General features: G+C 35.8%; 2 protein-coding genes across 9 annotated transcripts; one reads left to right on the forward strand and one right to left on the reverse strand.

Annotated features, from left to right (window-relative positions):
* Positions 1-1,226: 1,226 nt before the first annotated feature.
* LOC107274366 (protein MON2 homolog) lies at positions 1,227-9,901 on the forward strand. 7 transcript variants are annotated; one of them, XM_015753423.2, is made up of 24 exons: positions 1,227-1,778; positions 2,543-2,674; positions 2,754-2,936; positions 3,010-3,246; positions 3,310-3,435; positions 3,523-3,720; positions 3,810-4,062; positions 4,291-4,444; positions 4,529-4,768; positions 4,844-5,504; positions 5,579-5,791; positions 5,865-6,040; positions 6,123-6,285; positions 6,360-6,507; positions 6,590-6,843; positions 6,938-7,072; positions 7,148-7,398; positions 7,481-7,643; positions 7,719-7,862; positions 7,925-8,238; positions 8,323-8,507; positions 8,566-8,809; positions 8,864-8,997; positions 9,088-9,901. In XM_015753423.2, the coding sequence occupies exons 1-24, from the start codon at positions 1,656-1,658 to the stop codon at positions 9,252-9,254; spliced, it is 4,998 nt and encodes a 1,665-aa protein (XP_015608909.1). In that variant the 5' UTR covers positions 1,227-1,655; the 3' UTR covers positions 9,255-9,901. The 7 variants fall into 7 exon arrangements, with proteins under 7 accessions (XP_015608909.1, XP_015608908.1, XP_015608911.1 ...); XM_015753422.2 differs by having other exon boundaries at positions 1,228-1,778; positions 9,085-9,901; XM_015753425.2 differs by having other exon boundaries at positions 1,228-1,778; positions 8,915-8,997.
* Positions 9,902-10,004: 103 nt separating this feature from the next.
* LOC107274368 lies at positions 10,005-26,499 on the reverse strand. Of its 2 annotated transcripts, XM_025091607.1 has the most exons (7): positions 26,016-26,499; positions 25,820-25,956; positions 20,810-20,898; positions 17,399-17,714; positions 17,032-17,327; positions 16,481-16,684; positions 10,005-16,395 (listed from the first exon to the last, which is right to left on the reverse strand). In XM_025091607.1, the coding sequence occupies exons 4-7, from the start codon at positions 17,709-17,711 to the stop codon at positions 16,354-16,356; spliced, it is 855 nt and encodes a 284-aa protein (XP_024947375.1). In that variant the 5' UTR covers positions 17,712-17,714; positions 20,810-20,898; positions 25,820-25,956; positions 26,016-26,499; the 3' UTR covers positions 10,005-16,353. The 2 variants fall into 2 exon arrangements, with proteins under 2 accessions (XP_024947375.1, XP_015608915.1); XM_015753429.2 differs by having other exon boundaries at positions 25,820-26,499.
* Between the last annotated feature and the right edge of the window lie 272 nt (positions 26,500-26,771).

Here is a 26,771-nt window from a genome sequence, read left to right on the forward strand (position 1 = left end):
ACATTAAATTTACAAAAACGACTCTCCGTCGGAAGTTTTTTTTTTCTTCTTCTGGACGTTATGATTTTTTTTAAATACAACCTATTAACGAGGTTGAAGCGCTTCACGCCGGTCAAATCAGTGCTCAATATTTTTTATCGTTTTTACGAAGTTTTATGAATTAATTGATTGCAGTGAAAAAATTCAGATAGAAAAATTCCCATAGAAAAATTCAGAGCGATGAATTTACAATAATATTATCTGACCAATATTACATAATACATTAAATTTACAAAAACGATTACTAAAAATTTAACACTGATTTGACCGGCGTGAGCGCTCCAACCTCCTCAAACGTTGTACGGGCTGCACGCTGAAGGTAAAAAAAATCGAACCAAATATCAATTTTTTTCTAATTTTATTTATTACTTTACTATAATAAAGGCATCAACAACGATAATCTACGGGCTTCCACGTCACCCAAGAGGTGCCGTAGTCGATGCGTTCCCATTATTTATCGTAGCGGGTCCCCAGTAGACCTGTACTACGATCGACGATAACAACATCAGACAAATGATCCATTTAAATAATTAGCGTATAAGCAAACATATTGCTTACTGACGTTGAATAGGAACCATTTCTACTGACTACTGGCCATTGTCTACTGGCTATTGACGCCACGCGAGGCGTAGCGTCGCTTTTTCATAGGGCGCGTTCACACGATGCCCTGGCTTAAGGCGCGTTTCTATTATTGCTCTAATTTCAGGCGCATTTACACGATGCCGTATGATAACGTCGTGTGTCCACAGCTACCCCCCTTCTAGCGGTGAGGCTGCGGCGTGATCTAATTTCAGGCGCGTTTACACGATGCCGTGTCATGACGTCGGGTGTCCACATTGGGATTTTCAGGGCGCCATCTACCCGCCGGGATTGGAACTAAAATTTTACTAACGCTGTGTCCTTATTCATCCATACACATCTAAGAGAGATGTAATTACTTTTACAGTACTGTCAGAAACTTTCGGAACACACTCCAAATATCAAGAGTACGTTCTGAATTTCACTGTCAATACTTTTAGTATGACTGTGTCCACTCATGCAAATGAATGATGATATAACACGCAACGGAGCTTGAAAAAGAGCTAATGGTAAAATGTTTTCCTTTTCTTCTCGCGGATTAGCCAGCCAATCATCAGTTACTTACCTTGGAACACTTGTACTATGAGTGGCTGTAACAGACACTACTGACTATGACTGGCGCCATTATCATTCGGACGTATAACACTTTCATCTCCTCTCTAATCTTACTTCCTGTTCCTCGGTAGCGGTGACACAAGCGACAACTGTGACAAGTATCTGTAAACTGCAAGTATCAGATGGAATGAAATTGGGGGAAAGAGGAAGAGCTATCCGCTGATATAGCCGAAAACTTTGACGTGGCAGTGAGATTTTTGCGATAAAACTTATAGTGTCAAAATTAAAGGGCTAGCCCGATGTATCGCGATCAGTCGATTGTCATTTGTGATAATGAACATGAAGACTGTGCCTGACGTCTGTTATTGTGGCGCTTAAGATCGACCTGATAAATAGTACGTCGGATAATCGCGTATTAACTTGTCATGGGGCAGTGCTAAAGCACAAAGGTGTAAATAATAACAAATTAGAAGTAACGAGTAATGATGGCGAGTTCAGCCGTCGTGGGTAATCAGGAAAACATTTCCAAGCTTCTCGAGTTGTTGCAAGCCGATCTAAAAGTCCTTGCTTCAGAGACCAAGAAGAAATATCCTCAAATCAAAGAGGTCAGCCACGATTTTATACTGTACTCTAATGTGTCTGTCTTTTTTGGCTCGTCTTTATGGTCTATAGATTATAGACTCCTAGGGGTGTTGTGATCTATGATTTTAAGTTTTAATTCATAGATTCTGGTTGTTTTCCATATGACTGCGTGAGAACATTTTATATTCTGTGACCTCCTTTATTCCTGGAACATTTGTAGCATGTTGAATTACTAATACTTCTGGTTTTTATTTTTTATTTGTCCATTAAGAAATTGTTATTCATTTTGTTCAATACCTTTGACTTTGCACCCCTTAAGAGATTATCTTATTGCATATTATGTGATAGGTTGATAGTTAGTGGAAATAGTATTTTATGATTATATTTTTCTTTAACAATTAATTTTTAACTGATATATATTCAGTGACTGATATTTAGTTTAGATAGATAATGAATTTGAAATGATATTCTTTTGTCAATGTCTAATATTTAATGGTAAAGTAATATAATTATTTTTTACCACACTGTGTGAAAAGGCTCACTCTTTTTAATTGAAATATATATTAATTACTCTAACTTCAATTCCTTAAAATATATGTATTCTATCTTAAAATATTAATAATTATTTCAAAATTTGACTTGCTATTGCTATAGGCTTACCTTAGAAATTATTTTCCACTGGTTATTGCTGATATGGATGATTTTATATAAACTTTACAGATAGTCTGTTTATTTCAATTTATTACATTATAATAATTATTTTTATAATATATACTTTTTATTTCAGTCATGTGAAGAAGGAATAGCAAAGATAAGAACAGCTTCAAACAATCCTGGAACTCCAATTTATTATATTGTGAATCAAATTCTTTATCCCCTGGTCCAAGGTTGTGAGAGTAAAGATGTAAAAATCATTAAGGTGAAGATTTTTGTATTTTTTTAATTGTGTCGATTATCTCTAATATGGCTTAGTTTCTCAGTTGGAAATTTTTCTTCAGTTCTGTTTAGGAATGATGCAACGACTCATAACTCAGCAAGCTGTAGATCAGAAAGGTGCACGGTATATTACTGATACTTTGTGGATGTTAATGGAATCTGGTACTGAGGAAGTTAAAGTCCTTCAGAGTGTTACTTTGTTACTTACAAGTAACACAGTAGTACATGGAGATACTCTTGCCAGAGTAAGATTGAAAAACAAACTAAGGATGTATTACATTTTACCAGGAATACTATTCCATTGGTTATTCATTTTAGAATCTCGTCCTTTGCTTTCGACTTCACTTTACAAAAGACTCCACAACTATTAACACAGCTGGTGCCACCGTAAGGCAGTTAGTGTCGTTAGTTTTTGAACGTGTCGTCGTAGAAGATGAACAGAATCCTGATCAAGCTGAATTCAATGAAGTCAATTTAGAAGAACTGAAGATACCTATGAATCAAGCACCAAAGGGTCTTGGCCCTTGTGCTGCTGATGCTTTTTTGATGTTTCAGGTATTGTTTTCTTAAATATCTTTTTTTGAGAATAAACAATAAAATTCGATATATTTCTATCAGGATTTGGTGCAGCTTGTCAATGCAGACCAACCATACTGGCTAATCGGAATTACTGAAATGACTAGAACTTTTGGATTGGAGTTGTTAGAATCTGTATTAACCAATTTTTCATCTGTATTCTTTAAGGTGAAGATTTCAGTGCAATTGTACAGTACAATACAGTTATTCAGTTCCCTTAGTACAATTTACTGCATTTTACAATTTTATTTTCAGCATCCTGAATTTAGTTTTCTTTTAAAAGAACGAGTATGCGCTCTCGTAATAAAGTTATTCTCTCCCAATATCAAATATCGCAATTCTATACCAGCCTCGATGCAACAAGCAACGCCGCTTGACAAACCGTACTTTCCTATAAGTATGAGACTGTTGAGAGTCGTCTCGATACTGGTACAAAAGTATCATTCTCTTCTGGTGAGCATAACATATTTATAAATCATAGAAAGAACTATACAAACATTTCACCTAATCCTTATTTAATGTATGATAAATAATATCTGCAGGTGACCGAATGCGAGATATTTCTTTCCCTGATCGTTAAATTTCTGGATCCTGATAAACCAGCATGGCAACGAGCATTGGCTTTAGAAGTTTTGCACAAGATGACAGTACAAGCTGATCTTCTCACAAGTTTCTGCGAATGTTATGATTTAAAGCCCCACGCTACGAACATATTCCAGGATATAGTAAATAGTCTTGGTGCCTATGTCCACAGTCTCTTTGTCAATCCACAGATGATGGGACAAACTGGTACAGGTATCTTGAATGAGATAAATATATATGTATAGTCATATTCGAATGAACTACAAAGTGTATAATTGATGCACATTTGTTTTTCCGTTGTACATTGGTAATATCAGCTTAACCACTGTCGGTAAATGGAATTATAGAAACGCTCAATTATACATTTGTCAATTTGAACAAGGCTATAGGTACATATACTTTCTTATATTAACAAATAGACTTACAAAATGACTTATATAGCAACTGGAGCGCCAGTGGCACAGGGCACCGCGCCGACGTTATTGGCAGGTATGCCAATCGGGCCTGGAGTATCTCCACAACCTGGCTTCTATTCACGAGGTACATGGCTGCCAGTTGTTGCTACGTTTACCAGCGGACAGGCCAAATCTACGTAGTGAGTTAACAGAAATACTTGTTCACTACTATAAAGAAGTTTTAAACAGAACTTCACAGCTGATGTCCTATTTATTCGATACAGTTTAGAGATGCTGGACAAGATTGAGCCTCCTCAAATTCCCGATGGGTATGGAATCAGCATTGCTTATGCTTGCTTATTGGATATTATTCGATCAATTGCTCTTGCAATAGTGGGTCCACGTGAAGAAGGGAAAGAAAATCATTACGAGCCAACGGATTCTGAACGGAAACTTCACACGCAGCTGATAAATTCAAGTTGGTGTGGTTTATTGGCAGCTCTAAGTCCATTGGTAGATGCCAGGTAATTTCACAACAGCAATAACTTCCTGTAGAGTTTTCGGGTAATTCAGATCACAAAAGTATTTTTAACTTTCAGCACGGATGAATCAGCAACAGAGAATGTTTTAAAAGCGATTCAAACATTCGCATCCCTTTGTGGGTTACTTGATTTACAGACACCACGTGACGCATTCATTACGGCTATTTGTAAAGCATCTTTGCCACCTCACTACGCTTTAACAGTTCTATATAGCGCTCCGCAAGGAATACCAAGTGCACGAACTCAAGAATCGACACAGTACAATCCCGCAGCAATGGGCGAGCCCGATTTCCGACAGCAAGTTGTTGCCGTTGGTACGCCATTGCCAACAGCCTCATTGCCGATCGGTGCTCAGCAAGGACCTGTAATGTTAACGGCCAAGAATTTACAGTGCATGCGGGCATTACTATCCTTAGCCCATTGTCATGGAAGTATACTGGGCAGTGCTTGGCATCTTGTTCTCACGACTTTACAACATCTAGTTTGGATACTTGGTTTGAAACCATCCACAGGAGGATCCCTCAAAGCAGGAAGATCTACTGCGGATTCCAATGCAGTATTAACTACAGCTGTTATGGCAGACTTGCCTGTACTCAGTGCTATGCTTAGTAGACTATTTGAGAGCAGTCAATATCTCGATGACGTGGCACTACATCATTTGATCGACGCACTATGCAAACTTAGTCAGGAAGCAATGGAACTGGCTTATTCCAATAGAGTAATTCAAATTAATAATTTTGCTCCGTTGTAGCTTATTATGTCTACATAGCTTTCAATTTTTGATATTTTTAGGAACCGTCTCTGTTTGCTGTAGCAAAACTTTTAGAAACGGGTCTGGTTAATCTACCAAGAGTCGAAGTTCTCTGGAGACCATTGACAAATCATCTCCTGGAAGTCTGTCAACATCCTCATATTCGAATGCGAGAATGGGGTGTAGAAGCTATCACATATTTAGTTAAGGCAGCACTGCAACATAAGTATCCTCAGCCTCTTCGCGATAATCAAGTACGTATTGCACTAAACAAATTCTCCTGCCTTTATAAATGTCCTCTGTTAGATCAAATTATTTGTTCGGCAGAAATTACAAACTCTTCTACTGGGACCATTATCTGAATTATCTTCTGTACGTCATGGAGACGTAAGGCAACGGCAACTCGAATGCGTATTACAAGTTCTTCATGGTGCCGGAGAGACACTATCCCACGGATGGCCTCTTGTACTTGGTATTATAGGAGCAGTGTCTGATCATCATGGGTAATTACTATAAATTAAAATATGGCAAATATTATCGAATCATGAATGACTAAATATTTTAAATATGTTCGTTTGTTCATAGAGAGAATCTAGTTCGCATAGCATTTCAGTGCTTACAATTGGTAGTAACAGATTTTTTACCAATAATGCCTTGGCGGTGCCTTCCCCTGTGCGTTGATACTGCTGCAAAATTTGGATCACAAACGCAAGAATTAAATATCTCTCTCACGGCAGTTGGTTTAATGGTACATTGCAAAGAATTCTGACTACGAGTGACAAACCTCAAGATAATCAAATAATCACGAAAACTCCTTTTCAGTGGAATATAAGCGATTACTTTTATCAAAATCAAGAGAAGCTCTGTGCTTCCCTTCAAGGAGATTCAGCCTCTGTATTTCCTGATTTTCCTGGCACAACTAATATGCCGCCGTTCGATAAGCTTTGGATGTGTCTCTATGCTCGACTAGGTAGAAGATAGACTCTATATTTTCTATTTTAGACATAGTTGTTCCTGATTATATCCATTTTTTTTCAATCTTACGAATTTAGGTGATCTATGCGTGGACTCCCGTCCTGCCGTACGCAAATCCGCCAGTCAAACTTTATTCTCCACCATTTCGGCTCATGGTGGACTTCTACACCAGCCAACTTGGCAAGCCGTTTTGTGGCAAGTGCTCTTTCCATTGTTGGATAAAGTTAGAAGTCTGTCTAGCTCAGCAAGCAGCGAAAAGGTTGATACTGGTGGAAACATATTGATACACCATAGTCGCAACACTGCTCAAAAACAGTGGGCTGAAACGCAGGTTAATAAAATATGTATTCTTTTGATCATTCCATCAAATATTAGTCATAAATCTGAAAGTGAATAAATATACATATGTTAATTACATTTCATAGGTATTGACGTTAAGCGGAGTGGCAAGGGTTTTCAACACAAAGCGACAATTGTTACAGCTATTGGGAGACTTCCCACGAGCGTGGTCTCTGCTACTTGAATTCATTGAAAATTCGGCTCTTAGTAAGAACAATGAAGTATGTACCAAACAATAAATTTTTATTTATCACTATTCCTGTTTTCTATTGAATGCTAATGCAAAATTCTCGTAGGTTTCGTTAGCGGCTCTAAAATCATTCCAAGAAATTTTATACTTGCAAAAGGGCGGCGACAACGGTGACGTTGCGCAGTCTGCTGATTCAGAAGCACTATGGGTTGTTGCTTGGCGAGTTTGGCTTAGTATTGGAATGGAAAGTACTACTCCACCGCAAGAGAGTGAAACAGAACCTTATGTCCCTTCACAGGCCTTTTTAACAGCCCTTGTGCATATATTTCCAGCCGTATTTCAGCATATTAGAAATAAGTGAGTCACTGATAATGAGGATTATAAACATGTTAGAAACATTGATACGAACTGTGTACATATTCAAAATTTGTATTAATAGATTCACTGCAGCGGATCTTCAAAAATTATGCATTGTTTTAAAAAATGCAGTAGCAGTTCCTGTACACGGTGAATCAACACCGTATATTTTGCCTGCGGTGCCAGATGTTGTTCTTACACAATTACAAGACGGTATTCTTCATTCAATGGAACTTTTGCAGAAGGTTAGTATATCATTTATCAATTTATTTATTACTTTGAAGAATTGTCTGTAGCTTATTATCGAATTACTGTTATAGGAAGCATTAAACGGCTCAGAGAATTTACGAACAATGATAGTTTCCATATTTCTGCAGTTACTTAGCTTCTCGAAATTAGCATGTCAGGCACCGACATATGGAAAAATTCCAACAAAACAAATCTCTCAAATCAAAGGAATATCTGTAAGTGTCCCTCATCAGCATAACAAAAAGCATTATTTACATTTAAAGTTCTGTTTCTTCAGGCTGATTGGGTGACAATGAATTATGTTCCCTTTGGAGAGAAGGCTCTATCTATGGTTGTGAATCTTTATCAGAAAACTGCACATGAAATGGCCGTAATTGACGGTCAAGTTTTAAGACATGTCATAGAGGCCCTTCACGTTCCTTTGTCTATGAAGTATTCCTGTCCATCTCCTACTACTTGGAAATTAGCCGTCACTAGTCTTTTGGCTGTACTACATACTGGTTTACCATTAGCGAGAAAATATCCAGAACAATTTAAGAGTATGTGGCCTGAGCTCGCCGACACATTGGATGATTTTCTTTTTCCTAAGAGGTATCCATCATTCTATAATATATCTATAAGTCCTGTTTCTATTGAAAAAAAAAATATCTACAACGAATTTTATATTGTGGGTAGTGTGCTAAATATAGAACGAGGAGCTGAGGAAATTCAGGCAGATGAAGCAGTCGATTGTCAAGTAATGGAGCTATTAAGAGATGAAGTACTACCGCATTCCCAACATATCCCTCATCAATTTATTCTGAGAGTTATCATGCTTTTAAACAAAGGATCTATTCATTCAGCGACTACTACTAGTATTGGTAGGCCATTGGTCTTCTTTTTACTTTGCACAACATCACAATTGAAAATGTTTTATAGAAAAGGCAGGCGAGACTAAACTCAGAGAAGAATTTGCAAAAACTTGTTTTGAAACTCTTCTGCAATTCTCCTTATTGGATGGTCTCAGTAATGAAGCAGAAAACGACAATGACAGAAAAACAGAAGTTGACGAAGGAGGAGTAGCTGGTAGATTAGCTGTAACTGCCCTCCTTCATAGATTCCAGGAGGTCTTACGACGATATATAGAGGACGAAAGACGGAGTGGAAAATGTCCATTGCCTAGGTAATGTTTGTCATTCTTTGCATTCTTCATGTACTCAACTTACCTCGATTACAGACGCCTACAAAACATTTTCGTGCGAGCGTTGATCATAGAACCGTGTTCTAGGTACAGATTGTCCGAGATATCATTTGTCCTGAAAGCCGTTGCAACACTCGTGGTGTCTCTGAAGAAGGCACCACCAAATAAAGGTATAAAAAAGATAAAAAATAATATTCCAAACATGTCAATATTTTAATAATTGAATCGTAAAACTAATTCAACGAATTGATTTCCAGTAGAACGTTCAGTTTGGGAACAACTGATAGGACTGTATCCGTGTCTTGTCGAATGTACAGTCGCTACAGCTTCTGGTCAAGTATCCCGTTCACTCCGAGAAGCTCTGATGCAATATCATGATTTACTACGACCACCCTTAATTAATCCACCGACCTCTAATGGTGTCTGACCTATGCATTCTCTTCTCTTGACACGGAATACCAACCTATACAACACAACAAAATGATCGAAAGTTCGTAAAATGAGGTGGAACTCGCGTGGCACTTCGCGAAACATTCACAAACGGGAAGCATTAATTTTTATGTAATCTAATGGATTTTGAATATTACAAGTGACCGTTGTTTATCGTTATACTAGTGAGAATAGCATCCGTGACCTTTCTTGAAGTAAAAGTCATGCCGGAGATATGGGGATAAACTAATGTCATGAATTCTTGGTGACATTGGCTCCCATCCGAGAAAAGATTTTGTTTTTGAGATAGAGATGTTTAATTTTGTATAATGTATTCGTGTAGGACATACTTTAAAAGCATCTACTGTACCGGGTTCAGATACTGCGGTTCCCATCAATGGATAGGCGCCCGCTGTAAATATTTCCAGCCTTTCGCAATATATGGCGACTCTTTTTTTTTTAAATCGTTGTACATATTAAATAAATTAGTTTTCGGTGAAGTCGATTAGAGCAATGTAATTAGGCAATTTTATAAATTTTAAAATATCGCCGTACCCGTAAACACTTGCATAAAACTCTGAATGTGTATTGCAATGATGTAAATACAGTGATACAGATTCAATAAAGCTTCTTAGAGATTCTTAATTTTCCATTATTATTTTGTTGTTGTCATAAGTATATAAAAAAAATAGTGGGAAATAAGGTTTTCATTTTCTTCCTTTTTTTTTTAAATAACATACAAAGAAGATTGTGCAGAGGGAAACGTCTGATCGATGATAGACATATATTTAAAAACAAAATATAGTCAAATATTGTACACCGATACATATGATATAATATATATTATATATGATTGTATACGTATATATATATATATATAAACTTGTCAAAGGGCAGTTTTTGCACCTTAGGTATCATGTATAGAGCAATATTCATGCACGTCGGATAACGATACTTTTTTAATCTCTGTAGTACTTAGCATTTGCATTCTAATCCAAATTAACCAAACGAAAGGTTAATTGAGCTAAGCTTAGTACGGGATGAGTAGAGTTTGGAATAATGTTGGAAATTTGGTGTGAGCGTCAATTTAGGACACCTTCATCATATATGTGTTCTACGACACGCACGAGTAAATTATCTCTTCACCGGCTAAATCTTTTACGAGGAACGCTTTTGACCAACCAGAAGTCTAGTTTTTCGACTAATACAAATAGTTCGGTGAAGCTATGAAAGCTTGCTTGTGGTCTTCAAAATTGTCTTAAAAGTATTTTAGGACCGACTCTAAACGCGCTTACCCAACTATCATTCCATATTTAAAATTGTCCGGAAAGCTGCCCTTTGAAATATTTATTTGCATATATATATATATATACACCCATAATGCCCACCGTTGTCTTGTTCATCTCTTAGTAATTGTAGCACCAGATTATCCCATAGGATATGGATCGTCCTGATAAACGCTTTTGATCTAATTAAACCATAACGTGTAGTTGTATAATCTGAATCAGCTTTGTAATTAATATTCCAAGGAGGAAAAATATTGGAATGACTGTTCTGACATATTTTCTAGACGTTAGGCTCTATACTGCATTACAATAATCGTATTACAGGCTGTAACAGGAGAAGTTTATACATTTTAGTAATTAAGTGTCATTTTGATAGAACCGACATTTCTTTAACACTAGACGTCCGTTTACCAAACTCTTTGACTAACACCCATATCCACATCCAATCCTTGTTACCCGCAAAACAATCTCTAGCACCCCTGCCACGTTTAATGTTCGTAAACACGAAAATTGACATTATGTAGATAAACAACTCCATCAAAGTTGGACATGCAGCGTTGCGTCACATTTTCTCGCGGTTTCAATGTAATTAGAAGATAATATATTTAAACATGAATTTCGGTATTGACCGAAATCTGTTTTTTTTTGTTCTTTCTTTTCTTGGCTTCCTTATCGTGCTTTGTCCCTTCTATATTAGGCTCCATCCATGCGTTTATTATTGTCACGTTTCTGGGGAACTGATAACAGTGTGCGAACAAGGACAGTGTGAATCATAGGCTGGATAAAAGCCCTTGTTCCTAAATAAAGCGGCTTAGAAGATATACATACATAGTTGTTAGAATTTTCCATTAGTCTGCAAGGCGCCATATGTAATTTGAATCTACATAGCGGCGTTAATAGTATGAAGAATTATCAAATGATGGATGTTGCTCGTGGATTATCTAAGAGGTAAGTAATAATTAAGTGAGCCGAATCGCATAGCTTAAGTTTTAATTAGTTATTGTAATATTGACTTCATGTTGTTCCTGCTTGTATGCCTGCCCTTGTATAGGATCTTTCTTGGTTATTTTTTTTTTTATAACGGACTAAACTATATAAACATTATATTAAACGACGAGGACTAATAGTCAAGTGATACAAGTCTCGTCGTATATTTATATATCCACTTTCTGATGCGTAGCAAGATTCTCTTTATTATTGTTCTTATTATTGTCATAAAATCTGTTAGTACGCATGAAAAGAGAACCAATTGAATTCCATATTATATGTTCTCAGACACATATATGTACATGTACACATTTAAATAGCCACTTCATTTTTTCTTTTTTAGAATATTTCAGTAGATTATTTACCACATCTCCTCTAAAGATTCAACTAAGTAGCCTTTGATATTAGTCTTGATATTACACGTCAGTACGTTCCGCAGTTGAAATAGCGATAACCCCCAAGTATTAATTATAACGGAAGATATGTTTATTGTCATGTTAAATAAATTCTATTGTCTTCTACAATCATGACGTTTCTTGACAATTCCTTATGTTATCAGTGTACCAGTACGTACTTCGGATATCTCTTGTCATTGTCATTTAATTAATATCCATGATTGGACTTCGTATCGGGATATCGCTATTTCACACCATTGGCATTAATAGACGCGGATAAGTTATACAGTTACGTATATTGATAATCAATCATACGATATGTGATGCACGATAGAGCCGAGTATTTCAACCCGTGCAGAAGTATAGCGAGAGTCTTTTAATGTTTTTTTTCATGCTTTACGTTTTTTCATCATTTTTCATTTCCTTTTACTTACGTTTATAGCCTTTGATCGAACATTTTTGTTTCATACAGAAGATACCGAAGGACAGATTTGAAGTCGAAAAACTCCATGAGCCTCAAACTAGTAATAAAATATGTTACTGGTACCTCATCTGCGATTTAGTTTTCCTGCAAAATTCCATTCCATCTCGGTCCCCTTTTGAAACATATCTAATCTCCAATGTTGATTTATATATAATTAAATTAATCGAACACGGCTCTGGGAAATAGCATCGTTGCTCTAACCAATCAGTAAAGATTCCATCAAACGGAAACGGAAGTTCTCAGGAGTTATCGTAAAATTTACTATTAAACATGTTGAAACATTTTACGTGCACAAACGACCGTGTAAGAATTTCGAAGGGATCGAAATGCAGTGTCGATTTTAAACTTGACGAAATGGTTAAGCATCCGGCATAGACTTAACGGAGAATTCGCAATAAGTCAGTGTAAAACGACGTTAGACGAGATCAAAATCATTAATTAAAAATTATCGAATTAATGTAGTAGGCTCATTGAAAGATCGTTCCCGGATAAAGAGAAGTAATAATACGATTACTTGACTTGAAGATTACAATGCTCCTTAATACTAATGTATAACATTAAAAGTGTTTTTAATATTAATTATTGTCAATGCTTCGGCTTGTATTTTTCTGTAATTTCCATATAGGTATCGGAATCATGATCGTATCTGCCGGATGATCTCTCTTTTCCAGAATTACAGAAAATTACCTTAATTAAATGCATATGCAGTCAGTAGACTAGAGTTTTATAAGGAAATACCTAAAAAAAAGGCCCAATGCGATACACGGCACCAAGACTCTAATTCAGAATATGAGACTACGCACGAGTACATGATAAATTGCGCCTCCATGCCGTGTTTAGTCTCATTCTAATCAAAACATTTTATACAATCATTTTATTGTCGGATTACGATCAGTAGTTTTATGCACGAGTTGTCAAAGGATATTTGCAAACAATATCACAGACCCTACGGCTTCCCTTTCTCGAACACATGATTATGACGTGTAATTATATTCGGATTCGATTAATGTCAATCAGGTCACAAATAATTTAACCCAATTTATATGTCTGCAAAACGTATAGATTACTGAAAGACGAATTAAAACGCGCGATTTACCATTCATTGCAATTTACATTACAAGCCGTACTCATGTGGCAATACTCGAAGTGGCAAATTGAAGCAACAGTCAAGTGTAAGTCTGTTAGTATTTGCAGAAATCCTCAGAGATTTCGAGTGCATTAAGAGGATGTCCTGATCGTTTACAAATTGAATTGCATAGTGTAGCCGTAATATTATGATCGAACACGTTTACGCTAGGATCTATATATAATATCTGTATACATTTATGTATACCAATGCATGTGTATGTGTATAGATATCTGTTACAAAAGTTATTCTTCTCCGTATCTCAGCGGCAATCATACAATCAAAATGGCAATAGTGATAATTGCAAGTTAACAGTAATCACAATAAATAATATTACATAAAGAAAACAAGAACAACGTGCCTGTATACAGTACAAGTTCTCCTTATAAGTATCGACGCTTTCATTAGGTAAATTATTATTTTGCTATTATTCATTAATTATTAGCAAAGATTATGTAAATTAATTTTAATGGTTTGTGGATTTTCATTTTTGCAATATGCATCCGGACTCGCATTTCCTGGAAATTGAGATCGACGAGGTTCGCAAACTCATTTTGGATAGACAGCGTGTACGATAATGTACGAATGTTCATATCGGATAATGTTCATTAATATTTCTTAATGTAATATATATATGCGTAATATAGTAATACTATGATAATACTTATAGTTACTTTAGTCAGGCTTAATGACCATTAACAATATTAAGCCATATTATTGTCTGACACATTTTACCTTAAATGAGACGCAAGGATTAAAAATCATTGGTTCGTCATTCCATGGAAATATTCAATTAGATCTCCAATCTCATCAATATTTTCTAATTGTAATTATATCGTGCTCCTGTTGTGCCATAGTAAACGAACCAATCATTTTTCGCGTTCTTTACAGCTCACTAGTTTTGCCATATAAGCCACAATCAAACATCCTCCCCCTTCACCGAACGCCATATTCCAGAGGAAATTATTTTTTTTTCTTTTTTTTTTAATTAATTGAGAAGATAATTTATGATTTTTTTTGCAAAAGATAATTCTGTTTCTTCTTTGATTTCTTTGTAACATGAGTAAGAGTGAGCATACGAACAACTTCGATGGGAAAGGGAGGTCATGGCTTCATGTGTCTTGCGCCCCACGTACACCCGTTCAGCACACCATACGGTAATATTTATTATTGTCTTGCGTAATATAATCGAACGATAGAATTTGCGATTTCGCGGACGGATCCGCATGGTGCCGAATAATACGACAACGCGGGACCCACAATCCGCCCGCGGGCTTTCTCTGCGTATCCCTACATTTTGGAAAATGTCTGTGAAATATATATATGTGTATATATATTTAAAAAATTTACTAAATATACATTATAAGTGTCGCTACTGTTATTGTTCAATTTTTTTTGTCGATTACCGTCAAGGCAGCCCGGTCGACTCAGGGAGCAGTACGTAGATACACGCATACGTTCTACGCCATAACGAGCAGAGAGGAATTATCGATTTCAAATAGAATGCCAAGAAGACATTTTTCTAGGGACAAAATGGTGCTGGTAGGTATGGGTTAGCTGTATTTTAGATAGACTTTGATGATATGAAAGAAAAAGGATGAGTGGGATAAAAAACGGTGTGAAATCGTCTTTTTCGTATTACAATTATTTAGCGTTCAATCAATTTGGCATTGTTAATGTGACTCGTGATCAGAGCAAACTGAGCTAAAAGGGCAACCAATTGCTGAAAGGTTAATTAAAGGTTAGGATGGTTAACGGAAGGGAAATACGGCTACGAATCTCTTAAGCAATGCTCGAATATCCACTGAGGGCTTCCCTTAGTCTTCGGTCTACCACACGGTACAACCTATAGGCGTCTACAGACTTACTTGATAGAGCTAATGTAGTGACAATTAGCTATCTTGAAATCGTCACGCTAGCCAGAGACTGATCAGAGTACAAGTCATGAATATAAAGTTGCGCGCCTGAGAGCTAACCTTAAAATTAACAGGAACCATTTGAAATAAAAGTTTTATCGCTTAGAGCTTCTTCATTTTTGTTCAATAATCTCTTATCGCGTCTTGTTTTTTTTAACCCTCACTAAATACTCGTTACAATTGAATAAAATGTCGCGGCTTACAACAAGAACTATTCCTTTCAGACGTGCACCTTGACGCAGTATGCATGTAGGTTCTGCCTATAATTATAAATAATAAAAAAAATAATGACTAGGATAATATCGATAGGTACTACAAGATATAGCTGAATATGTACCTGAGATAGGTACGAATAAAATCAAGAGAATGTAAGAGACTATTTGATTGAGATTGAGATCGTGATCAAGCCTTCTCGTATCGAACTGTTCGAAGTTTGGTAATTATTTGAATATATTATCTCGTGGTATCGCCATCTTGGTCGATCGAGGCTCTCGATACGTGAGTGCCTCTCTCTATTTATCTTTCTCTCCATTCTCACTCTTTCTCTCTTATTGTCACCTTCGTATCTGGCCATGTGCCATCTCATTTTACATTCTATACAATTCATAGATGCATTCTGAGCATCGGTAATATATAATTACGCGGGGCTGTACTAATCGGTGTACGAGTCGAACGCGTGGGACGCCACGGAATTCTGAGAACACATGGCACGCAATGTCCCTTCTCATCAAGCACACAAATTTAGGCTAAGTTATTATTCCTCTTTCGCGGGGACTAACCCCGCAGACTCAAAAGCAATGCATAATAAAATGGCCATGATGCGAATCACGTGATATACTCACGCAATACTCGCTTCGTATACCTCACATTCGACCCCCACTGCGTTTCTAGAAGAGCGTCCCTTTAACGCAACATGTACTCCCCACGGCCGTATTGATCACCTCGCTGTCATAAAAGAGACGTTAAATATAATATTATTCGAAAATCATTATATTTAAGATTTAAAGATATTTTCATTTCATTTACTCACTGACAACGCTTGACCCAAGCTAGCAATATTGGAGACATATCGTGATTGATCGTAGTCGAAATTCAAATTCTTCGAGCCCTGATATGGTTGCAAGGAATTCATAAAGTGACCTCGTGAATCTTCCTCAGAACTGTGATGATTTCCGTTAGATATTTCCTTTAAGACTGCCGCCCTTGCTGCCATTTCCTCTGCCATGCGCTGCTCCTGCAGATACAAGAGCCGTGAAAAAAGTGCACAAGAATATCTGAGAGGTTGAAGAGTAAATACAACTTAAGGAGGCTGGATGATGAAAAAATCCAATATTTTTATTTCATTTTTTGACTGCAGTATCTTTTTTCTTTTTTTCTAATGAAGCCCCACATACTTCACTTGAAAATGTGAAAAATTACAAATAGTGCAGCTGGTTTTGTTACTCTTAACTTTTTAGTCTTTTAAAATTTCCTAAAAATATGGCTGCAATTATTTCAAATTCATTAATTCCTAATTTATAAATGTTAATTTATAGCGTTTAATACCATCCAGTTTCCTTAAGAAGAGATACGTTGAGTCACCTGTAATTCCCGGGCACGTTCCGTGCGGATGAGCTCCTTAAGATGCTGGAAACTTCCGGCCTGCGGTACTTGAGATAAAGACGAGGATGATCCCCCCCCAACGCGAAAATTCATACGACGACGAGGCGACGGTGGATGACGATTAATCGTTCCGTAGAGACGAGTCACTTCCTCAAAGGCTCTTGTCCTGTCTGGCATACCAGTGCGTAACCTTTGACCTGCTGGTGCTTTGTGGATCACTCTACCGTAAATAGGCGCTCCCCCAGCACCCCGACTTCTTGCCACAGCATAACCGTCTATGTAAGTTGACAAGTAATGAACAATTTAAAATTTTTAAAATACTATTTTCTATCAAGATAATACTAACCTCTATATCCTAGGGATGGCTGCGACCTGTCCATGTAGGATTCCCAAACATTGTAAGAAAACGGATCGTGATACGTCGGTATTTCGTTAGTCATCTCAGCCGCCCTGCTCTGTCGTTTACTGTATCTCCACATGGCGCGTAATTCCTCGCAAGATGGTTCTGCCATGTTGGCACGCTTGTCGCTAAAACCCATTCCACCAAGGACCGACATTTGCCCTGAGAGTGGATGGGCGTACTGTTGCTGACCACCGGCGACAAGCAACCTGCTCGAATGTGCCAGGAATAGACTGGCCCACACGGCTATTACGAGCATTCTCTACGGAAAGCCATAAGTACCCTTACATTAGTGTCTATTGTGTAAATATTCTTTATATTCACTACCTCCTCTTCCTTCACATACTTTCCTCCATCTCCTTTAAAGCGTAGAAACTTATTAGAGTAATAGGATAGTATAGGATATACGAGGTTCAGAGAGAGCATATAATATTCTCAGAGAATCTTAAGTTCGTCCTCAACATTCGAAGCAGGTACTCAATATTCTTAATACATATTAATGCATTCTGAACATATGCAGAGACTATACATATGTCCATTTTAACACGTTTGTTGTTCCATCATACGAATGTTAAATCACTTTGAGAATCACGGATGATGCTCGAGGAAGCCAACTTGTTAAATGAATTCTCAGAATATTCTGAGAATATACACTCATAGATCCAAAATGTGGCCAGCACGGCTCAATTCAGTGTCAGTCCTATAAAAGAACCTTCACCACAGCTTCGGGTACATTCCTAAATTTACTGCCAGTACTATGAGCATCGGCCCTATCTGCTTACCTGCATGTAATTGAGTGAGAAATAACTATGCTCCCAGCACTGACAGTGAATTTCGTCAAGTACCAATAGTGCCCGTGATTTTATATGTGTAAAAGCTCCCTTATACCTAAATAAGTACCCTCTCCTACTGTGCTTAAAACTACAATTACATTAATACGTACGTGTATGTATATCTATATCCATATTAAATGAATGTCGCAAATGTACGACGTAATATTGTATTAAATGTAGAATTATTAAAATTAAGGAAAATTAAGGGTTAAATTCTACAAATGCATACAGTGAGAAAAGTGGCTGGTAGATTGAGTAGAATATCGTTTACTGGTGACGTACCAAATGTTTAGTTAGTACAATGAAATTTGTGGTTCCTTCAACAAATATTGGGTTCAGTGGATTAAAATATGTTTGGGGTAATCAAACATTTATTTTGTTAATTAAAATTTTGTTTTGCCTCCCGTAAACGCTAATTTAGTCAAAACAACAGTATCTTTCTCAGTATACGATTTACGAATTTTGGACGTTATACGTACGTTCGCATGGAGACTGAATATATTATATGTATTTGTATATACCTATTTGGAACGCGCTGTAGAAATTCTAAATCTATCAGAGCATATCTTCAGAATATACTGAGCATTCACATGAAGCAAACATCCAAATATCATTTTCCTATTTGGGATATAACTGTGCCAACTCAAATTTCCTTTGAAGTCACAATACATACTTGTATTTACTACATTCGAATAGCGAGGCTTAATTCGAATCCTAAGAGAATTGTGTTCTATTTTCGACCATTGTAATTCTAAGTGCTTTCGTCTGGCAATACGGTGATTAGATTTGAAACTAACAGCTGGGCACATTAACGATTGCCAGTATTTCGTTATACACGTTAACAGTGGTGCTGGTATCAAAATTGTACACGAAAATGGATACTTGAACATCGCGATTAAGGAATTTCCCTGTTTAACGAAATTTTGTTAAAATATTGTTTAGTGACATCACGTGACGTCATTCTGAACAACATGCGTATGCTATACATATTTTTACTTCTGATGTCTCATCCTCTCTTGCGGATTGTAAACTATAGTATCGCGTTAAGCTAGAGTGTTTATAGCTTTAAACTCTAAGACAATGTTGGTCGGTGAACAAGATGCAGGAAAATTACGACCTTAAGTTTAATTCGTTTATTAAAATTAGATATCACGTGACAGTATAAAGTGCTTATTTCGGATCACTTTTTCTGTTTTCATCTATGGCTCTATCATTATAATTTTTGGATGAGCCAATTGATCATATAATGTTATAGGGATTTAGCTACTGATTTTTAAAGAAATATTCCGTTTATTTTACTTGAAACCTCGAAAACATCAATGTTTGAAGATGTCTACATTTAATTTGAATTAAGATCAGTTCACTTATTTCGGATTAGTCTCAAATTAATTTATGGTTCAGGTATATCGTGTACAAATAGCTATAAACGTAATTGAATTGAGCAGAAATGTAAAATATAGACTCAAAATTGTAATATCGTCTCTGATCCGAATTAGGTGGATGAATCTAATGTGAATATAAATATCAAAATTTCTACATAGTGATTTTTCAAGGTTAAAATACAAAATGGACACAGCTGAAGTTTCAGGTTAACATTATTTTTAATTTCTCGAATACAAAAATGGTAATTAGCAATATAATCGTCAAATTTATTTGACGAATTGAATAATTAGAACTATCAACTCAAAAGTTAAATATAAGTTCCAAAATATGCTGAGTTTGATAAGCTATGCTATTACGACGTCTAAATCACAATAAAGCAGAGAAATTCAATGAATAGGCAGCATTCGTGGATGAGTTTACTAATACAAGGCCACCGCTCGGGCAAGAAAGCGTATTACGGAACGACAGCTTTCACCATACTTTGCATTTCTTTTAGACAAAGTTCGGTGAAATTATCGTTAAATGTAGATTCCGGGTAACTTCAAAGGCATACATACCAAGTTCCAAATTTCTCTAAAGACTATGGGAGGCATTTGAAATTTTTCGACCCGAATTAAAACCCGCTTCGATATAGACACTTTACACTAATCTACGAGTTTCAATTACAGGCAAACTTCAGTTCCTGTCCATTCAGCCTCTCCGTGAATTCAGTTGCTGTCCAGTTCGTAACTGTCGTTACGAAAGTCTCGTACAATTTCGTAACGAAAACCTCGTGTCTTATTTACGTATATCACCTAACCTCCACCTTTTTGGTTGGTTACATCTTGCGAGTCTAGTCTAGAGATAAGTACTACATCAAACGTTTTTTTGCAAGTAATCACGAAAATATAATTAGTCGCGTAGAAGCTAGTGGAAAAAAAATAAGTTTTTGCGCCACTTGTTACATTCATTTCTACAACCTTGTTCAAGCATTTTCATTGGCCAAAATTCACGTGATTTTTGAACAGGGACTGACATTTGTAGTCCCGGTAACGGACAGGGACTGTGGTTTGACTGTACTTTGAAATATAAAATATCTGATCGGGTTACATATTTTAACTCTCGATTTCTTTCTATTTTATTACATTATCTTCCAACTTACCGCTGATGTTTTCAGTCTGTTTCGGTGGTGATATTTGGATTATGTCGTTGCAGATATGTTGTAAGATATGTACCGTGTTTATGAATTTTCTGGAACAATTCAAACAAATTGCAAATAGATGACAAATGTACGATAGCTCATTTGTTTTAATTTGTTATTTTATGAGGTGTTGCAATTAATTAGATTTATATAAAGATGAAGATAAACTGAAAAAAGGTTACGTACATCTGACTACCCGTGTAGGAATTCATAGTGTTAGCCCATAGAAGATATGGTTCCTTTACAGATATTAACAGGACTTCCCTAATAAGAGTTTCCCTTACGAGTGCCTAACTGGTTGGGCTTTATCCTGCAGGCATTCATGTTAATATGCACATTTTCGTGTTAATGCCTAGCTAGGCTCGAATTAGGAATTAGATGGGTATTTGCAATAAATTTATCGGGGATTTCCTCAGTAATCATCACTTAGAAGCTAGTTTGAATTTTGGTATTCATGGACGATGTTTTTAGAACGGTCTTCCTAGTTAGTTTCATGCATAAATGGAATGCGAAACGTAATTATAATATTCAATTATAGTTCTCAATTGAATTATCATTTATAAATTTAGTTGATTGTTCAGTGAGTAGATTGTAAAAGAGATAGGTATAAGAATGACGAATTGGGGTAAAGGCAATTATATTATACAAACTGTTAACACTTCACGGCACGGCGGGACATAGATTGTCCTACCTTTGTCCCCTCGGTTGTCAATGTTTTTAAATAATTTCTTGGCATCAAATACTCAGTTTTTCTAATGTCTTTAAGACGAACAAGTATAAACAAAATCTAGGCAACCATCAATATTCATTTGCTAACATATTATAAATAAAATGATTGTCGAAATAAATGCTTTTTATTGAAAAAAAAAAAATCGTTTCTGGCTAAATTATGAATAAAATCGAAATGAGGATTTAGATACTGATACAGAACACCCTAAAGTATATTTCCATCCGCCATTTTGAATTTAGAAATTTTGAATGCGGATTCGTAATCAGCAACATCAAAAACCTCCGAGTACAAAATTTTAAGTGAATTGTGGCCAAGGATAAATGCATGCTTCAAAGGGTTAAAACAGGCTTGGTAGATCCCAGAGAGCATATAATAAAAACTATACTTGAGTGATTAATTACAGTTGTTAAATAGGATTAACATAGTTCAGACATCTTTAGTGTTCATAAAGTCAATAATAAATACCTTGTATTGAAATTAAATAAATATTTTCACCCAGAAAAGTGTGTAGAGTATCATACTCCTCATTTTGAGCATCCTGATAACCGCATTTTCGAATCGCGCTCCCAGCACCAAAAGTTATATTAAATACCTGCACATATATATTTTTAAAAAATTTGGTTGCAATTAAATAATTATGCAATTAGGCAAATAGTATGTTTGATGTATTTTAACGAATATTAACAGTCTAATAAATTGTTTGTATCTTTATGCCACTCGACAAGACTTTACATTTGACTCCGATTAGTATGTCCATTTACTGGTCGCAGCTGGGACTGCCCATCCAGACCCTTAATAATAACGTGGAACAATCTTAACTTATTGTTAGTTCTACATAGCTGTTCTAATTGCACCCCGATATTGTTAACGCATCTCAGGTAGCATCTATAATTATTTTTTAACACGAGTATGAAAGGAGCACGACGGTCTGTTACACATATTATAATACATTAGGATATAAATAAAGGGAACGGAAGGTGGGCTTGAATGAGGCGTCACATTTCCGCTCCACTAGAAAAATATGTGTTGTGTTATTTCGAATTACCTAGAAATTTTCTACCGCATTTAGAATCAATACAATTCTGTTAGTCTTTGCGATGTAATCTATTTATGACCATTCAACAATACCATTCATAGAATAGTGATACCTTATCGTGTCATGGAACGTGCCATCACAAAAATGACGCGTCATTTGTGTGCCCATCATGTCAATCTCCTAATGCCAAGACAATGTTCAATTTTTTTTTTGGTCTTCTAATGGAATATGAATAAAATGAATAGTACGTACGAATAACTGAATTCGTACTAACATTTGTCGGAATAACCAATGATTTGTAAATTCGACGTATTGTATAGAATTAAATTTATGTATGAATTACAGTATCGATAGACGAATAAAATTGTGTTTAAGTAGTATAGCACCAAGTACAATATTCTATGGGAAAGTTACAAGACTCGTATGAAATCGGTAGACTGGTATTATACGTAAAGAATTATTTAAGATGTGACCAGCATTTATTACTATATACTATAGTCAGGATTTTTTAAATAGAAGTATTGTAATTGATATTATTCTAAAAATTTATTTTCGATAAAGGTTCATGTTCTTTGTTACTGCGTGCAACAGTCACTACCCGTACAGCACTAAGCATTTACATATAGCTATGTTTCAGATACGTTACTGAAACGTAACAAGCAGATTGATATATTTGAGCGATGTTTTTAAAGCGTATCTGAATGTTTTGTGCTCTATGAGTCACCATGAATAGAAAATATAACCAGTCTCAATTTACTATCAGACTATCACTTACTATCAAACAAAAATGATCAGATATCATGCAGTATATACTGCGTAATGCAATACTTGTTAATGTTTTCAGGATTGACTTTTCGGTTCATTCGAGTAACAATTTTTCCCAAAAAGTTTTATAATAGCTCCTAAAAAAAATATTGTAGTTCTTCCGATACGGTTAGGTGATATTTGCACTTCAGTGGTATTTCTTATGCGGTGGTTAGCAAATACTTGTGCTTTATTTGGTGGCCCTGCGTAACAAAAGCATTACAGACTTCAGTGGTCAAGTCTTAGTTATTCTCAGTACAGCGAACGAAACAGTCGTGAAAACCATACTGTATTTCTACTGATATGAGCGTTCAACTAGTAACGTGGCGGGTAAGCGTTGACGAGGTATAAGCACTAGCGATCATGGTTTGGTCAAGATGGCGCAGGGTCCATTGACGTCATGTTCAAAACGACATCAGTTTCACTTTAAGTAGATCTACTTACGTTTCGATTCGTAAAAAGATGGCCCCTCAAAATGGAACTGATGTGTTGGCGTGACTACAGGACATACATAAAAAGTCAGCTAATCAGAAAACAGAGGGTCCAGTGACGTCACTGTTCAAATGCGCAGAACTGCTAGTGGCTACACCTCGTCTATTTGTATCATGACTTTAATCATAGTGTCAGTTTAGTATCTTTATCAACGTGTGATCTACAGTGCCTATTTGTATATATCATGTTTTAAAAGGAGTTGTAATATTTTCGATGTAGATAAAGTTAGAGCATATGTGAAGAAGTACCGCATAAAGTACAATTTAGAATCATAAAATTATCGAAAATAGCTATTGCTACATATGTACATATGAGAATTGCTACACAGTGAATATAGTAAATTATCTTATAAAACATTTAGTTTACAGCTGAGTAATTGTAGCAAAAATTATTATTCATCAAATAAAAATAAATTTTTCAGATTATTTTGAATATTATTAGTAGATATCAGATGTATTACTATATTGCATGATGGAAAGTGACTTAACGGTATTACTTAATCATTATAGGCCATGGAAAGCGATTACTATACCGTACTAGAAAAACTGATATAGTAAACAGTTGAAATTATAAAACCTTATCTGTAATTGTAGCTTCTGGATTACCGTTTTATACGCACCGTATGCTATTTTAAGTATGCCTAAACATGAAACCGTAATGACTGCTAAAAATCCTGATGTCACGAGGTTACTATATTTTATAGCAATGAGTTCCCAGTTTTTTGATTATCTCATGAGTATATCATTAAATAATTTTTTTTCCATCAGATGGTATTACAAAGTTATGTCTGCTTCATGTTTTCAAAATTTTCCCGAAATAATCACGGTATTCCATACCCGTAAACGAGTCGAATGAACTTCCTTGTTACACTCAAGTTCCCTGTATAAAGCTTTAGTTAAGAAAAATTTGAATACATTTGTGAAAGGCAGAAAGAGAAAAGTGGGCTTTCTATGTTTTTGACCTATTCACTCTGTACATGCGCGCATATAGAGTGATTCAGCAGAAGCCGAAGCAGAAGGTTTCTGATTAATTTGGGAAAGGGCGTACGGTTACGATTGCGGTTTGCTCTCTAGATGTCCTGGTCAGGATATTCTCGATTGAATCCGTAATATAGAATTACGTTACCTGTGGATAGCCCTAAAATAGCGTTATAATAATTAACTATATTATATGTATAATATTATAATTATTATAATTATATGTATAATATTATAATTAGTATATAATTAAAAATAGACGAATCAGTCAAAATAGATATTTATTGCGCCTCAAAAATAATACCCACCACTATTCCTTATTACAGTCATTTTATTTCAATAACGCTGCTTTGAATAGCTGCGCATTCGATATTACAGAAATGTCATTTGATGGAAACTATACACGTTCTGTTTGCGGTTAGAAGTCACCCAAACACCATAAAATTCAAAAACATCCTGAGTGCCACATGTCACAATTTTCGAGCGTAATTCGAAGATCATTCGGGTCACGTCAAATTCGTTCGTCAAAGAACTTTTTATTTTGTTGAAATATCAATTGAAATTCTTTACGGTTATAGACTATTTGAATTCATGAAAAGGAAATTTGAGCGAGAACTGTTTTATATTCTACTGACACTGTACGGCGAGAAATTTTCATTAAAAATTACCGTGAAACTCACGATAACCACGGGACGTCGTGGCATCTCACAACATATTACCTATATATTTAAGAACAATTTACGAAAACATACTGAAAAGTAAGCATGATACGTCAGCTTTTACTAAAGTATAGAGTGAAATTTTTGAAACTTAAAAATATGTAGTGTAAAACTGTAACTTTTGCCTTATCGAATTTAAAAAGTCATCTACAACAGTCGAATTATCTCGTGCGCAACATTCAATTTTACCGTGGAGTGCACTAATTTTCCCACCTTTGAAGTCAACCACAATAGTACATTATGATACAAGTGCGGGAAGTTGGTGAGTCCTATTCGTGTTGGTGATTCCTACCCTCGCTTTGCTCGGGCGGCAAATGTCACACTCGTCAATAAGTAAGTAAAAAAGACACCTGTCAAACGGTTTAATTTAAACAAAGGAATATAAAATTCAACGAAGGTATGTGCTTACTGGTATCGCAAGTGGAAGGTACTGGAATCGCAAGTGCTTATCAACGAGGTAAATTTCCTCGTCGCCTCGCGTAATCATTAGACTCGTTTCCGACGCGTGTAAAAACTCCGCTGGTGCAAATATTTGCAAATGACTTGGCTTTACGACGATGAACCAACCGGTACTAAGAAAAGCTACGCTAAAGGAACCTACCGTTGAAGAGGGTATTCGATGAGGCAGCCAGACAGAATAGTTACATAGCTATACGACATTGATAGCTACATATGAATCCAGCTAAGTAGACAGACGAACAGCTACATAAGAGGTATCTATTTGTAAACGATGAAACTCCAAATGACGCGTGGATGTTGGCATCAACCGAGATAAATGGTTGAAGGACACAATGTTCCTTCCTTCGAGCATGTATCTACAGTAACCATTTATAGGAAATAAGAGATTGGATCATCTAATTGTTCTAGAAAGTAAAATAGATACTTTAGCAGCTGCGAGTACCACACATGTTTAAACGAAGGTTATAGTTTTAAAAGAAATAACTTACAAATCGCTTATGTGTACATTCCTGTGATAATGAACTATTACTTTCATATTGTAAAGTTTTGTCATAAATTATCCAATACTTATTTTGACATTATTAGTGATAAATAATAGAATACAATGGTAATTGTATACGTGAACAAAATATTATTTAATTAAAATAAATGTTACAATCAATATTTAAAAAGAATGATCATTATTTTATCTTATATTATTCTAGTA

Source organism: Cephus cinctus, unplaced genomic scaffold, assembly GCF_000341935.2.
Source record: "Cephus cinctus unplaced genomic scaffold, Ccin1 Ccin1_scaffold2931, whole genome shotgun sequence".
NCBI classification, from domain to species: domain Eukaryota; kingdom Metazoa; phylum Arthropoda; class Insecta; order Hymenoptera; family Cephidae; genus Cephus; species Cephus cinctus.